Raw genomic sequence first — 16,324 nt, 5'->3', positions numbered from 1 at the left:
TTAGCGTTTGTAAAAAAAAGAAAAAGATGTATGGTTCCTGTATGCCGTCCTGATGAATTTCTTTATAATGTCCTGTCCTCTATGAGCTCTCTAACAAACCCAATGTATCACTGCCACTCTCACCCGGCTCTCCCCTCAAATCAGCTTGCCTGCTGCTCCCCCTCCACGCCGCATCTGTGCTGCCCGTATGGTAATCATTTTCATGAAATACCATTGTGAAAGTTGCCATTTTATCTAAGTGAAATGCCATTGCCAGGTGTGCTCCCTGTTTCTGTGCCGTCCTGTTCTACACTGTACTCTCTCTCTCTCTTTCACACACACACACACACACACACACACACACACACAGGCTCTCTTTCTCTCTCTCTCTCTCTCTCTCTCACACACACACACGCGCGCATTTCATTGCATTACTGTCATTTAGCAGACTCTCTTATCCAGTGCGAAAGTGCGCGAAACGGAGATCGTCTACACACTGAGTACGCGTCTACATCAACATATGCGTGTAACTCAGTATGCATGACAGACTATACAATTCCAAATACAGTGCTAACACACACACACACACACACACACACACACACACGCACACACACATATAGTGGATACATGCACAGTCACTGCCAACAGCAACCTTCTGTGAGCTTATTGCTGAATAATATTGAAGAAAACTGCAAACAAAATATGGAGTAGATTGTATGCTTAACAATTATGTGTCATTACTTGCAGGTTGTGTTGAATTTCTGAGTGAAATCACACTTACCCAGAATTTTTTTTAAAGCAAAAGTTGAATAAGCATCGTTCACTGTTCAATGGCGCCATCTAGTGGTAAAACGTTATTATTGTGGCATATATTTTTTCACCTGTAAGGTCTATTATTTTTTTCAGCTGAAAGCGCACTCTAGTTCCGTATCAGTCATCAGCTGGTCAGTGCACAGGAGGTACAGCTGCAAAAGGACAGATCTTTTTTTTTTTTTGGTGATAATACATGTCTCCATCTCACACTCTCTCCCTACCTCTCTTTATTATTTCCTCCTTTCTTTCTCCATCTCTCCATCACTCCCTCCCTCACAGATCCCTTCTTACAACAGACACCAAAGTGTTGGCACCTTTAAACATGACACACTCAGGTAAGGCAGGGTCACTACCTGTGTGGATGACTCTTAGAGCAGAGTCATCATCCTGCTTTTACTGTATACTTTGTTGAGTGTAACATTAAGAAAAATGAAACCCAGTTTTCAGGACAGGCTGTGCAGCTCCTTTATGAATACACAGTGTACCAGTGCAGTCCTGTATTACAGGAGCCCTTGATTCATTAGGGGATCACATAAATTAAAGTCATTCCCCTGGGAAAATGATCTCTCCCTGTTTAGGGCACACAGACACTTTATTGGGAGACATGAGAATTGCACCACTTCAACAACCACAGCAAGTGAGGTCATTATGTTTTGTTTTTTTTTTACTCCAGAGAAAGGCTTCGGATTAATGGGTAATAACAGAGCGATAGCATTTACATAGCGCATATCAATAAAACCAGTTCCATGCAGTTCCGTAAAAACACTGCACAATGAATGGTAGGGGTTGGAGGGTGGGTGGGGGAACTCACCTAAACCACCATTCATGTGCCTGAGTGATGCACATAAAGGCATTTCTGTGGTTACAGATAACAACGGAAAGCTCATAGATTAATAGGAGGTGCACTGAGGACAGTGTCATTTTAGAGCACACGGGAGGTAATAAGGCACACAGACGCAGAACAGTAGTATTATATATACTAGTATAAGCACTACACAAGTGTTGTGGTGGGCTAGCAAAGTACAGAATACAAAGAAGGAAAGTTGGCGTTTCAGTTGACTTTTATGAGAACCTACACAGGCCATCCTAGAAATGCAAAAAAACGCAGATCGCTTGAAAGTTAAAATATTTCCTTTTCATTTAATTACTTTTCATTGCAATCATAAATTATATTTTAATTCAAAATACAGCTAAAAAAATCCATTACATGTCATGGGGGGGGGGGGGGGGGGGGGGGGGAATAAGCAAGTGAATAGGAGCTGTTTCTTATTAAGTCCTGTTACTCATAACTCATAACTCATAAACTGGTTCAGATCAGCCTGACTCATTTTTTTGAACTGTTTTCATCTCACATTTAAGTCAACACATAATTTCAGGAAATTAGTTTTGCATATTGAAAAGTACCAATGGAAGCGATATAACAAACCCAATGCTCTTTCATGTCTTCAATGATCAGAAAAAAATCTCATGACACATTTAAATACTTAATATGTGTACACCCCTTTTCACATTTTAAAAGTGTCCTAATTAATGAATGAGGTGTAATAATTGAATGGGATCAATGTATGTTATCCAGTTAAAGCCAGGCTGTAATTTTCCCCAGATGAGAGAGAACTGGTTTCTTTGTCTATGCGAGAGTTACACAATTTTTACACAACTCTTGTTGCATTGATAAACTGAGTATGATTTCCCCTTCAAAATGTTCTTTATATTCGCCACAGCATCTTCTCCATTTTGCCCATTATATTTCCTGTTGAAGACTAAAGCCTTATAATTGTTATCACCATGATTAAAAAAATTATCCAGAAGGGGCACAATATTCTGTCTGTTTCCTTCTTTGAGGCACCGACCTAAACAAGGGCTATAGTAAGTGTAGACGATTAGACACTCGGCCTTGGTCGCAGTAGCTGCTTGTAGAACTCTGTACTCCGCATGAACCCTTCGGTTATTACCGACATCTTGATATGTGGCGGCAGTCACCGCAGCGTGATTGGCAACGCTGGTGTAAGTGTAAACATCGCCCTTCTGCATGGTGTTCTTTGCATCCTTCAGAATATTTCCGATGGCAGAAATTGTTCCTCTTTCACAATCATCTCTGGGAAGCTGGGCTGTCATGCTGAACTCTTTACGACTACAATTCAAAGACAAAAAATTAGTGTTTGAATATGCAGTATGCTTTGTTTATAAGGATCACATTTGTCCAGAAAGATTTTATTCTAATCGGTTGATTCTTAAAAAGTGGAATAATGAATAATGAATTTTACATTTATGTTTTATGTAATGTTTTTTCTCCTATTAAATAGAAAAAGTTAAATTTGCTGAAAATTTCAAACACGGAACAAAGGCAATTTTAATATATAGTATTTCTATACAATATTTTATTTTAAAATTTTGATTTGTTGTAATTGTCTTGGAGTAACCATATACATTGTTGCTGCTTTGTCAGCAACAGTATCATAGCACATTCAATATCCACAAACAGAAAAAAATAACTTAATTCATATTAATTATTTATGAGTGTGTTTATGATAACTAGTGTTTTGTAGTCAGTGTTGTCACTGTTTGAACATAAACCTGTCATGTGATGTGGAATGTTCACGTTTCTCTGCTGCATCTCATCTCTTAGTCTTAAAAGATGATTGTAAGACACAAGATGATGCTGTTTTTATTGAAAAGAAAGCATCTTTCTTCCTTTTTTCCCCTCAGGGTGGTGATGGTGCCATACAAGACATACAGTATTCATTATATTCAAATTCTAAATTTGTATTATCATTGTGGCAGTGCAGTGATGGGGCAATAGTACAGAGAGCTGCTCCCACATGTTTTCTGGGCACAGAATGGGAGGCTTTAGGACCTGGGAAACTAGCTGCCTCACATACATGCACATGTTCACCTGAGGCTGATTGCTCATCAGCCTAACATGGGCTGTTGCCTTTGCCGTTCCTGTGATAAAGGCAGCCTAAATACAGCACGTACTAGAAGCTACTTTGTTATCTTGCAGTTACAAGAGACCACAGAGTGGTATGTGTTGTTTTTGTTTGACTTAGCTAATGAATGTCTGTTTCCTGTTGTTTTGGCTATTTTCTCCAACCCTGGAGTGGGGAAGTTAAAAGCTTGCGGCCAAAACATCACTCTAGCTGCTGTGTTCTTGTCCAGTCACTGCCTGGCGAGATAGCCACTCCTGTCACCCTGCCACATCCATGCTGATGTCAAAATAATTCTAATAAGTGGGTTTCCCATCTTTTATCAAGATGGGTATTTCAATACTGTTCAAATAGGAAGCAAAAGAACTATTCTGTCCCAATGTTTTGGTCACTGAATGTGATAAATAAAATAATAATAATAATAATAATAATAATAATAACGATACATGTAAGGTTATGTCACAGCCTATTCAAGATCAGATAACAGTTGACTTTGCACAATGCAAAGTTACAGGTGCCAAAATTGCATTGAGCTGACTTAATGGATGTCTCTGATATCATTTGTAACCGAAGGGTCAATCCAGCTTCTTTGAGTTATCTTAAAGGTGGTGTCCAAGGTGTATAATGGTCATCTGAAAAACTGCTTGAAAGCTGGCTAGATTTTTGGTGATATCCTTTCACACTAAAGTGAAGGCAGGTTGAAACTGGTTTAAAGGACTTACTCAGTAGTGTGAAAAGTTCTCTATACTTCATTGAATCATATCCATAGCATTATTCAAACCCAGACAAGAACAAAACAGACAAATGATATAAAAGTATGAAGCAGATAAAGTATATGAAGATACCCCATCTTTTCCACATTATTCCATATTTTTTTCATACTGCTATTACATGTCTCAGATTATGAACAATATTAGGGAAAAAGATATTTTCTCTTTGAAGGTAATACACTTCCATTCAAAAATAAATACACTCCATAAATGACATATACTGTATGTATAAGTATTCCTGATAATACAATATAAACACACTCACCCAGCCCATATGTCACCATTTTTAGCAACCCCAAGCCTGGAGAAGAGAAAACATGCATTAATGTCACAATTTAGATTTTTTTTTTTTTAATTGTGCATATACCTTAAACCCAAATGAACCCAGCTGTCATACCATTATGGTTTTCATGAGAAGGGCAGGGATTCATCTTTGACTGATGCGTGTTTGAAGGCCATCCGGGATGAATCAATGAGGTTAATCTGATCACAACCTCAGACAAAAATGACCATCTGTGTCTGTGATTTCTTGCCCTCACCTGTAATTCAAGGGGATCCGGAAGATAATGGGTGCATTTTAATGAAACTGAGATGCCCTCACCGGGCGCATTGTATTCTCCTTTGGTGAAAAAGAGCCTTATGTTGTCAACCAGTTACAGTTTCATAAATAAGTCATTTGTTTTTTCTTAGAAAGAACCAAATATTTCTCAATCAAATGTATTACATTTTCCTTGAAGTTGAAGGATGTAATAAATTTCCATCAATTTAAAAATGTCTCTTCTTTCAAAATACTGGCTAAATAATATGTAGAATTATATACAAATGTATGTATGTAATAAATCATTATGCAAATTATAGATTATTGTAGATTACTGCATTAGAAGCCATACTTGTGTTATTTGCATCTCAGAAAGTGCATTGAATGGGGTATGGTTTCAGTGGATCAAATCTGTCAGTAACAGTCTCTATCAGGCACAAATGTGCAAATGTAGATGATTGCAGGTAGTAACAAGCATCTGCCGAGTGTGGTACGAATTCATGTTGTTATATTCGAAAAACATCTTGTGGAATTATGTTCACATTAACTAGACTGGCAGTGCTGCTGCCCGCCTGTCACCACACTGCAATGGCTACCAGTCTAGTTAACTGACACATAGTTTCTCTGGAGTCAGGAGCCCTTGGAGAGAAGGCAGAGAGAATCAGCTGTGCTTTAGAATATAAACTTAAATAGGGACATTATGAACCAACGTTTAAAAAGGTATAAAGAAAAATCCAGTCCAGGAGGGATTTTCAGATAGGAAAGGGAAGATCAAAAAAAAAAAAAACCCTCTCACTCACCCTCGAGACAAGGCAGTCATCATGTCTGCCAAATTTTTTTCAGTCAGACCATACACCCCTCCCTGACAGAGGAGGTGGACAAAGACAAAGAAAAGGGGCATCCACACCCTGGTACACACCTGCAATGAGCAACAAACATTACGTTTATGATTTAAAGAAGTGGAAATATAAATGGGGTTGTGGAACTAGTGAGCATTTCTGTTCTCAGTCTGGAAGTATCTTCTGGTGTTTAGCTAAAATGCTTCATACTATACAATAATACATGATGTGACATAATATTTTATATGATATTATTATAATAATTAACGAACAGGAAGTAAATAGTAAATAATTATCCTCTATGAGGTATCTTATTATTACTGTTAAATGTAATATTAGAGTTTCTCACCATGTTTTCCTCTCTGTGACACAACTGTGAATTGTTAGCTGCAGTTGGATTCAAGTGCCTGTGTGTCAGACAGATACCTCCAGCCTTTATAGATGCTCTACGAGGAGGAGACACTCCTTTTCAGTGAACAAGCCCTCATATGGCAGAATATGATTGCTCCTGTCTCTACTGAAGTTCCATTTTGACAGAGTTCTTTCTGGAATTGCAGGTGTACCTACAGTACCTATATAATATTTTGTCAGGTCAAAACAAAATTCTAAATTGCACTCAGTTTTCTTAGTTAGTCATGTATCACCTGAATTGTTAGAAATAACACTGGCTTCAATTGTTTCTTTTTGCACCACACAAAGGAGACTGCATTTTCATTAAATGAGTCTCTAAATTGTTGAAAGTCGAAGGAAACATATGAATACATAAGAAACAGATATACAGTACACAGAATTTAAACTCTAAAAAAAAACAAACAAAAAAATGTCAAGGCAAAAGCAATTAGCACATCTACATTTACGTTCAGTAATTTATCAGGTGCTCTTATCCATCATGACTTACCAAATTTCAGACAAAAAAAGTACACATAAAGTCTGGTAACGTTTGGACACACCTGATTACGATAATAGGAAATATGCTGCATTTAAAGACATTTTGATGTAAAGACTTATGCCTAAATGGTTGAAATTTATACAGTACTAGTCAAAAGATTGGACATGCCTTTCTTTCTTTATTTTTTACTATTTTCCACTATTTAGAATAATAGTAAAGACATCAAAACTATGAAATAACACAAATGGATAATGCAAGACTGCAGCAATGTGTTATTATCATGGTGACTAATCTAACTGGAAATAAAACGGTGCTCATTTCATGACTTTAGAGTCTTGCAAACTCATGTACTCCCTTGCTGCAACTGATTGCATTTCATAAGAACATAACGGACGTGAAATGCACTGCCGAGTCATTCTAAATTCAGAACTTCAATTGCACTACCAAATGAAATATTTGCCTCCAAACTGTTAAGAAGAACAAACTACACAATGATACTTACAATCATTGTGAAATATACTGTATTGTGAAATCACTTTATCATGTTTACATCTTATATAAAATATTTGAGACACTACATTCTATAACAGTTCTATTCAGATTTTAGGTATACAGCTACTTGAAGTGGACATAACAAGTATATGACAAAAAAGTTTTCGGTAAAAGTATTACCATGCTCTGCACAGATGCAAATTATGTTTTCAGCATGTTGGCACTGAATACATGCAGTGCATACATATTTACGAAACTACAAATTTCTTATCAATGGCAATCAGCGCTGATATCAAGAAGAGTCTAACTGACAGTTAATAATTTCTCCAAAATTATTTTGCATTTCATTGAAGAACTGCTGTTCCTGATACAGTGGCTTTGGAAAGAATTCAGACCCCTTTTACACACTTTGTTGTGTTACAGATTTAATCTAAAATGGATTGAGTGTATTCTTTTGGCCATCAATCTACACACAGTAATTGAAATATCTCATTTAAGTTAGTATTCAGGCCCTTTGCTATGGCATCCCGTATTGAGCTCATATGCATCCATCCTATTTGCTTTGGTGAGATGTCTCTAGAACCAGAATTGAATGGACATGATTTAGAAAGGCACACGCCTATGTATATAAGGTCCCACAATCCACAGTGCATGTCAGACCAAAAACCAAGCCATGAATTTCAAGGATCTCTGCAATCAAATTATTTCAAGGCATAGATCTGAGCAAGGGTGTAGAACCATTTCAAAAGCTTTCAATTTTCCCTGGAGCACAGCGGGCTCCATCATTGTGGAATGGCAGAAGTCTGGAACCATCAGGACCCTTCCTAGAGCTAGGAACTCAGTATCCGGGCAAGAAGGGCCTTGGCAGGGAGGTGACCAAGAACCCAACGGCCACTCTAACAGTCCTTCAGAAGTTCTCTGCAGAGATGGGAGAACTTGCTGAAGGACAATCATCTCTGAAACACGTCAATCAGGCCTTTATGGTAGAGTGGCTAAACAGAAGCCACTCCTGACTAAAAGCATATGACAGCCCTTCTGGAGTTTGCCAAATGGCAATTAAAAGACTCTGAGGGCATGAGGAAGAGGGTTATCTGGTCTGATAAGACACAAATGGAATTATTTTAAACTCCAAGTGCTATGTCTGGTGAAAACCAGTTACTGCTCATCACCTGGCTAAAACCATACCTATGGTAAAGGATGGTGGTAACAGCATTGTGCCATGGGGGTGGTTCTCAGTGGCAGGGACAGGGAGACTGGTCAGAATTGATGGAAGGATGAATGCAGCCAAATACAGTAGGGTCCATGAGGAAAATCTGCTCCAGAATGCAAGACTGGGGCAACGGTTCACCTTTTAGCACAACAATGACCCGAAGCATATACAGCCAAGACCATGCTAGAGTGGCTTTGGGAGAAGTCTCTGAATGTTCTTGAGAGGCCCAGCCAAAGCCTGGACTTGAACCCCACAGAACATCTGTGGAGAAACATGAAGATGGCAATTCACAAACACGCCCCATCCAATCTGACTGAGCCTGAGAGGATTTTCCAGGAAGAATGGGAGAAACTGCCCAAATCCAGATGTGCAAAGCTTGTAGAGGCTTACCCTTGAAGGCTCAAAGCTGTCATTGCTGCCAAAGATACTTTTACAAAGTACTGAATAAAGGGTCTGAATACTTATGTAAATGAGATTTCAGATTTTGATTTTTAATATATTTGCAAAAATTTGCAAATTCTAACAAAAATGTTTTCGCGTTGTCATTCTCAGTTAATGTACGTAGATCGACAGCCAAAAAATATATATTTAATCCATTTTAGATTAAGTCTATAATGCAACAAGGTATTCAAGAAATGAAGTGCTGTCAAAATTTTAAATGTGTTATACTCTTACTTGAATCGCATTTTAGAGAGAAAATTCATATTGTTCACAAATGATGATTTTTAATGATGATTTAACCCACAATTGCCTCAGTAAATATCCAGCTGTATACATGGATGAAATTGTAACTTATATAAGTCACTCTGGATAAGATCATCTGTTAAATGACGGTAATGTAATAATGTAATGTAATGTATACCAACATCCTGCTAATGTGAAGTTCAATGGAGACTCCTGGAGCTACATAAAGGCATCCAAAGGCTTCCTGGTTCCCTATAGTATAGGAGGACTGTACCACACAGAAGTCATTCATCAGTAGCATGTGTTATCATGGTTAAATTAAGAGTGCTCTCTGAATAATGCAGATGAATGGTCACTGATCTCTACAAGTTGACACATGGCTATAAAGGAAACCACAAAGAAGGTGAATCTACCACTTTGCATTGCAGTATCCATTATTAAGACATTTGAGGATACTGGTACAGTGGCAAGTGTGGAAGAAGAGGAAGAAGAAACATGTCTATTTTTCCAGAATGATCCGTGAGACACAAAAATGAGGCAAACTGAAAATGTCATACTACAATTGAATGACAACTGGAAGCATGTTTCATGGAAAGATAAGCTTTCATCAGCTTTGTGTTGACATAAAAGATCAAAGAACCTATACCCGTTGTGAAATACGATGGGGGGTTATCATGATCTGGTGTGTTTTTTCATCTATAGGTGCATGAGACTTGATGAGCTAGAGATCCTCCCACACCTGCGATGTCAGCCAAAAGCTTGGTTCCCTCTGCTAAGAAGCTCAAATCTGGGTGAAGATCAACATTCCAGAAGACAATGATCCAAATGGTTCATCCATATATACAAAGAAATCGCTATTTAAGCAGAAATTAAATGTTGTCAACTCAATCCAATTTTTTAAAGAGCAGTTCTACCAGGAGCAGTCATGGGCAATGCCAGCAAGGAGAACACCTTGTAATTTGATGTGGAAAACAGATTTCTATTCGGTGTGACGTCATTAATCGAGTTCCAAGATGAAAAATCACGCTGAACTACCTGTAAACACAGGCCTAAATTTACAATGTGGATATTACAAAGACATTTCTATTTCCAATCGCTTTGCCGGTGAGTCGGTGACACGAGACAACATAACTTGTTGCAAGCTGAATTCCTGTGGTTCGTATAGTATATATGTCAGAAATTCATATTTGCAAAAACACTTGTATTATGTACTTGATGGGGCGTGTCACCGGTATGTTTTCAGCGTACACGCACGTCCAGGAGGAGGGGGCAAGTGTAAAGAGCAACTCAACGCATGCGTATTTCGAAGAAGGGAATTTCCAGCGCACTACGAAGGTAAGATGATGAGCGTGGTGGCTTGTTTTTATTTTTATGATGTGGCCGTTTAGTCACATATTTGTCGCGCATGTGGGCTGCTGACTTCCACGGCAGCAAAATTATCAGCGTGGACTTGGCAAGCCGTGAGATGCTTTTCGTGACCGTTTGTCACCAGTGCTGCTCGACGGGCCCCGGAGTCACAGGAACTAGCTAGCTAGCTAATGTTAGCAAAGGTTGGCTTCACAGTGGTAGGCTGAGAAGTCATCTTGGCTAATGTAGCTATAGTAGCTAGCTAACTTCGCTTTATAATCCAGTAGCCAGCGAGCTAGCTAAATCCCTGTCAAACCCACAGTGGAGCGTAAGGTCTGCGCATTTTTAGATTTTGTAACCACTGGCTAGCGAGCTAGCAAGCTAGTGTTTGAGTGGTTTGCTGGTCAACTTAGCTAACGCTAGCTAGTTCGCTGTGGAACGGAAGACCGAAATCACATCCCTGCCTGTACCGAGAGCTATCGTTCGCAAGGACCTGTCAATTTGACGAATAAGCAGAGAGAAAGAAACGCTTAGTCTGGTTACAATATCACAGCTAACTAAATAATTTCGCTACGTGTCAGTTAGCTGAAGTGCGTAGGTAGCTTGTTAGCGAAAATTTTGGTTTCTTTGGGTGTGTATCCATTCGACTCCAGCCAGCTATAGCTATCGTTTAGTATGTTCAACTAATTCATCTTTTAACATGGGTTAAATATGCCTTGAGTCTCTGTAACTCGCCTGCGGTGTTTTCACAAGCTGTATTAACTGTATTTTCAGTTAGTGTCTTAGATAGCCCGATGATCCCCTGGGATATATCGCATCGTATCCGTAAATGTGAAACCAGGGGGTGTGTACAGCTAGCTGCTGACGACCGGTTACATTCATATTCAGCGTTTACGTTAGGCTGTTTAACGTTAGTCAGCTAGTCTAACTAGGTAGCTAGCTACAGCTGAAGACGCCTCGCTCGCACTTAGAAACGTAAGCGTTATGAGCTAATGAGCTAATTTATGTAGATAATTAGATTGGTAGGGTGCTGACGGTGCCAAACACCGAAAGGTCTGATTGCCGCTTGTGATACTGACCTAACGATTGTTAACCAGGCTGCTGATCAAGTTTATGAAAACAGATAGCTAACTGGAGAGATTGTAGCTAGGTAGCTGTTGGGTGTAAAATCATTTAAAATTCGCTCACATCCTTTACGATAGTGACGGCATCTGAACTGGTCTGGTCTGTATTAGCTTAGCTAGCTACATAGGTAACGCCAGCTACATAGTGTGAACACTGGATTTGGTAGGTATCCAGTCAGTGTTGAACAGTACGTAGTAAAATAGCTAGCTAGGTAGTTAGCTAGCAAATCCATGAATGTACAGTGGACAACAGCGGACTGTGGTGAAGTGTGCGCCACAATTTAACTGCATTGTGGGAAAATAAATTATGCATTCTCTCGTCCCACACTCAAAATGTCAACATATTGTGTGTTGGCAACCGTGTGGGTGTGTGTCATTACTCCCTCTCACACAGAAGGAGCGAAAAGACTCGCTACACCCTCACACCCTGCTTCTAACGCAGTATGTTTTTTAAAAATGTTATTAAAAACATTTTGTTTTTCTGGATGAAAGGCTGTTAATATTATTCTTAAATTTCTGTGGGATCGGAAAGGGTCAACAGGCCAGAGCACTGACTGGGGTGGGGGCTGTAGTGGACAAAATCAGAGCCAAACTACTCGAACCAAACTGCAGTTTAACCCTTAAAAGATGCAGAAACTCCTGCACCCTGTGTTAATGTGTGACTGACTGACTGTATCTTCCTGCTATCTTGCAGCCAGTGTCACCATGGAAACAGTTTACTTTGCTGAGTGATCATATCTCCTGTCAACCCCAGTGACCTCACGCCGCACATGGGAGAAAAGCATTCTGGGGACTTCCCCCTCCTTTGCTGATACCGAGCTGAGATAGTAGAATTTCGAATTCCGTGTGTGCTTCATTTTGCCAGCTTCCTCGTCAGTGAGAGAGGGTCACACAAGTAAGACACGTGAAATTCAACGACAGAGCCAGAGACGCAAAGCAGCGCCCAGCAGGCTGAAAACTCAGAACATAAACCTTGAAATTGCGAATTGTGCATGGTGGCGACGTCACTACTGACTCCACCCCTGGGGCGTGGCGCTGGCCCCTCCTCTGGAGCGTCTGGTGTGGAGCGGAGCTGGAGATGGCCTGGGCAGCGTGAAGAGGGCCCTGGCGGGCGAGAGAGAGCCTGCGCCACTGGCCCCGCCCGCTGCTGCTGATGGATGCCAAGCTGCGAGAGGAACTGTTTAAGAAGTATGCGCAGTCGCTGGAGCGAAGAGCGGAGGAGGCTGCCGAGGAGCTGGACAGTGGGCGGGCCAAGGAGGCGGAGCTTCTGCCAGAGGCGGTGGCCCTGCTCGGGGCCTACCAGACGGACCCGGGGCAGCGGTTCCGCATGGTGCGCTTCTACGAGGTGGCGGAGAATGCGCTGCGCACTTTGAGGAGGTCCAGCCTGCAGGGCCTGGAGAGAGCCTTCGCCATGCTGGAGACAGTCTGCACCAACCTGCTGCTCTTCCCCTGGAAGAAGGAGTTTCGCGCCATCAAGGTACACGTGCGTGCCTCGCGGAGGGAGAGGGACGGGCAGAAATAGCTTGTAGTAGGATACAGTAAATATAGGCTGTGGAACTGCTTCATTTCCTGCATGGGATTTTAGGGAAGGACTCTTTATGGTTAGTTAATGCAAGGTTACTGTGAGCATTCACAATAACACAGGGACTGCGCCTTTTCAGCAGATGGCTGCAGATATTTTTAGGGAGGATATTTTTTTTATTGCTTTTGTGTCACTTCTCAGTGGTGAGCAATCTTGTCACCTATTTGTTAGTGCGCAGCCAGTTCAATGCTGTGTGGGCATATTTTGCCAGTTAGCTAATTAAAGAAAGTGACTAGGTCACAGGTGAATTAATACAGACACAGTATTCCTTTGTTTCTTACATACCCTAGACCTGTTTGCTCCAAGGTTTGGTCACCAAATCCTGGTCCTGGTGTGTTCCATTCAAGTAGCTTACTCATTTCTCTTTAAAAAGCTGATCTCAGAACTAGGAGGGCAAGTTAGATTAGTTGGATTGTAGCATTTAGCTGTACGAAGGGCATGAGTTCATTGGTGAAAAAGAAATTTCCTGGAATGCAGCCTTCCAGGAACTGGATAGTGATCTGCAGGTTGTTTGTTGTGATGCTGTAATGTTCACAGACTATCCTGAGCCAGTGCTTTACCTTAACCGTTTCTCTTTATCCCCTTACAGACCTTCACAGGACCCTATGTGTACTGCCTGCAGGCGGCGTTGTGTGATACAGACCTGCGCTCTCTGCTGCGCTCCATGGGCTACTCCCGGGACCACGAGCTGCAGTTCCACGCCCGCGACCACCCCGGGGGGGCGCCGCACCTGCGGCAGCTGGCCTTCGAGCTCTTCCTGGCGCGCGCGGAATGCAGGCTGCTGGTGGAGGTGGTGGCGCTGGCAGGCGGAGCAGCGACGGAGGCGGAGGCCGTGGAGGCGCGCCGGGCGAGCAGGGAGGACGCGGCCGGGTGCGCGGAGGCGCTGCGCCGCCGGGACGCGCTGGCAGGGGAGGTGTCGCGGCTGTCCGTGCGGCAGGCGGAGACGGAGCGCACCTGCCTCCGGAGGCCCGCCCGCCCGTCCAAGTCGGTGGATGTGACAGACAGCGCGGGCAGCTGGCAGCCGGCCAACAAGCCGGTGCTGAAGGCCTCGCTCAGCCTGCGCAAGGAGCCGCTCTTCGTGGACGCCGAGGAGGACATGAAGGATGAGATACTCCGGCCCAGCCCCTCCCTGCTCTCCGCCCCAGCCCCGCCCTCCTACGTCGGGGTGGCGGACTTCTTCCCCGTGCAGTCGCCGTCAGCGGAGCCTTACTCCTACCACCTGTCCTCCCTGGACGACGTCGACCTGTACACGGAGTGCGGGGCGTACCGCCAGCCCATATCCCGCCCGCCGAGCCGGGACCCCCGGGACAGCAGGGAGAGCTGGGTGCTGAAGGGACACGGTGTGAAGTGCCAGGGCTGCGGAAGAGGCTGCCCGAGCCTGGCCTCCTGTCAGCGGTGCGAGGTGATCCTTTGCCCCGCCTGCCACACCCAGGAGCCTGCCCCGTGCTGCGGACGGCAGGACTACCCCAAAACCTCACCCCGCCCCCTCGACGGCTACTTACCGGCAAAGGAGAAACTGTCCGTTTACTCCAACTCCCACAGCCACGCCCACTCCCACTCGCCACTGTTGGAGAAGCCACTGACTATGCCCAAGCCGTATCCCAGCAAGCCCATTATTTCCACCGCCAACAGCAGCGGGGGTTTGGGAGGGGGAGGGTCCCGGTGCGGCTTTTGCAACAAGCCGGGCGCCTCTCACACATGTATAAACTGCTCCAAAGTCTCCTGTGACACCTGCATGAACCTCTACGCTAAAGACATCTGCACCCGCAAGAACCTGCACCACAACTTTGTGTCCAACCACCAGCTCAACTACAAGACCAGCTCCATATCTCACGCAGTGTATCGGTGAACTGCGATGCTGACCAGCTCCTGACCACCAAGCGAGTGGGTCTCGCCCGCTCATGGTCCCGCCCGCACACGCTAATTATCAGAAGGCTGCATCAGGTCCTCGGAATGCACATATCAGAGCCATCTCTCCTCCTCCACCCATATCCCTTGGCTGTGTCGATCCACAGACTGTGCCAGCCTAACCTCAGCTGTACCTGTAACTTGATTGGACATGTGACTCGGTAGCTCTTCCAACCCTGAGCCTCTCCCACTCATTAAGATTCCCCACAAGGTGGGAGAAAAAAAAAAAAAAGAATGGAGTGATTTGAAGTAATCCGTCCGACCCTGCCATGATGATGCGTGTTATAATAATCCTCTTTATCCTGTGGCACTTCTTTTTCTGTGTTTGGTGAGGGGTGGGGGTGGGTTTCCAAAACAGGTATTTATCATACAATGGAAAAAAAAACATTAAGCTGAGAATTCCTCCCACCCGCTCATTCAGAAATTAAATGTTCTGAAATTGTGATGCTTGTACATGGAAGGTTGTTCAACTTGAAAACGGAACAGGAACATACCGTAAATTACACTGGATTTTAGTAGTCATTGTTGTATTCAGTATGATTTGGAGGAACCTGTGGCTGTAGGCGGTGTAGATGCCCTCAGAGCGAACCTGTAATCAGCAATCTTAACCACATTGATTTTGTTCGAACATTCAAACTGACCTGCGATCAATTCTTTAGGGGAGTGACAGGGTGAAAGCAATGACAGCCTGGTGGGGTTACTTGTAATAGGTAATCAGTCATACTGGGGTGTTATTACTGTTTCTGAGTTTAAGGAGAATTGTGGTTACTGTATAACTCTCTAAGAAACAAAACAAAGCTACAATTCTTCCTTGGGCAGTTTTTTTTTTTTTGGGGGGGGGGGAAAGATGTCAATACTTTAATATCTTGTTGTTAAAATGTATACTTTAGTTCTGTCCTTGAAGCAGATTTAAATTTCTTTTGAATAATTTGACAATTATGTGAAAATTAAACTGAAAAGTTGTTTTGGTGGGGAGGGTGTGGGGTCCTCACAGGAATATCCCCACAGGGCTTGTTGATTTGAGCAAAAACTTTACATGGATTTAATGTTTTCAGAAAGATCAAACTCTCAGCCACCTAAATCCTCTTCAGTGAGACACTCAGCTGTCATATTGGTCATTACTGTGATAGGACGCTCACACTTGGCAGTGTAAACTATATTTTTTTATTTTCCAGAAATAAGAGTATAAATCCACTAGCGCCTCCAAGAGATGAGGAAAAGG

General features: G+C 42.6%; 1 protein-coding gene across 1 annotated transcript; it reads left to right on the top strand.

Annotated features, from left to right (window-relative positions):
• Positions 1-12,518: 12,518 nt before the first annotated feature.
• On the top strand, positions 12,519-15,937 carry LOC118779256 (spermatogenesis-associated protein 2-like). The gene is made up of 2 exons (XM_036531260.1): positions 12,519-13,089; positions 13,784-15,937. The coding sequence occupies exons 1-2, from the start codon at positions 12,766-12,768 to the stop codon at positions 15,041-15,043; spliced, it is 1,584 nt and encodes a 527-aa protein (XP_036387153.1). The 5' UTR covers positions 12,519-12,765; the 3' UTR covers positions 15,044-15,937.
• Positions 15,938-16,324: the final 387 nt, after the last annotated feature.

This window comes from Megalops cyprinoides, chromosome 6, assembly GCF_013368585.1.
Source record: "Megalops cyprinoides isolate fMegCyp1 chromosome 6, fMegCyp1.pri, whole genome shotgun sequence".
NCBI lineage: Eukaryota > Metazoa > Chordata > Actinopteri > Elopiformes > Megalopidae > Megalops > Megalops cyprinoides.
This window is presented reverse-complemented; position numbering and strand designations above follow the sequence as displayed.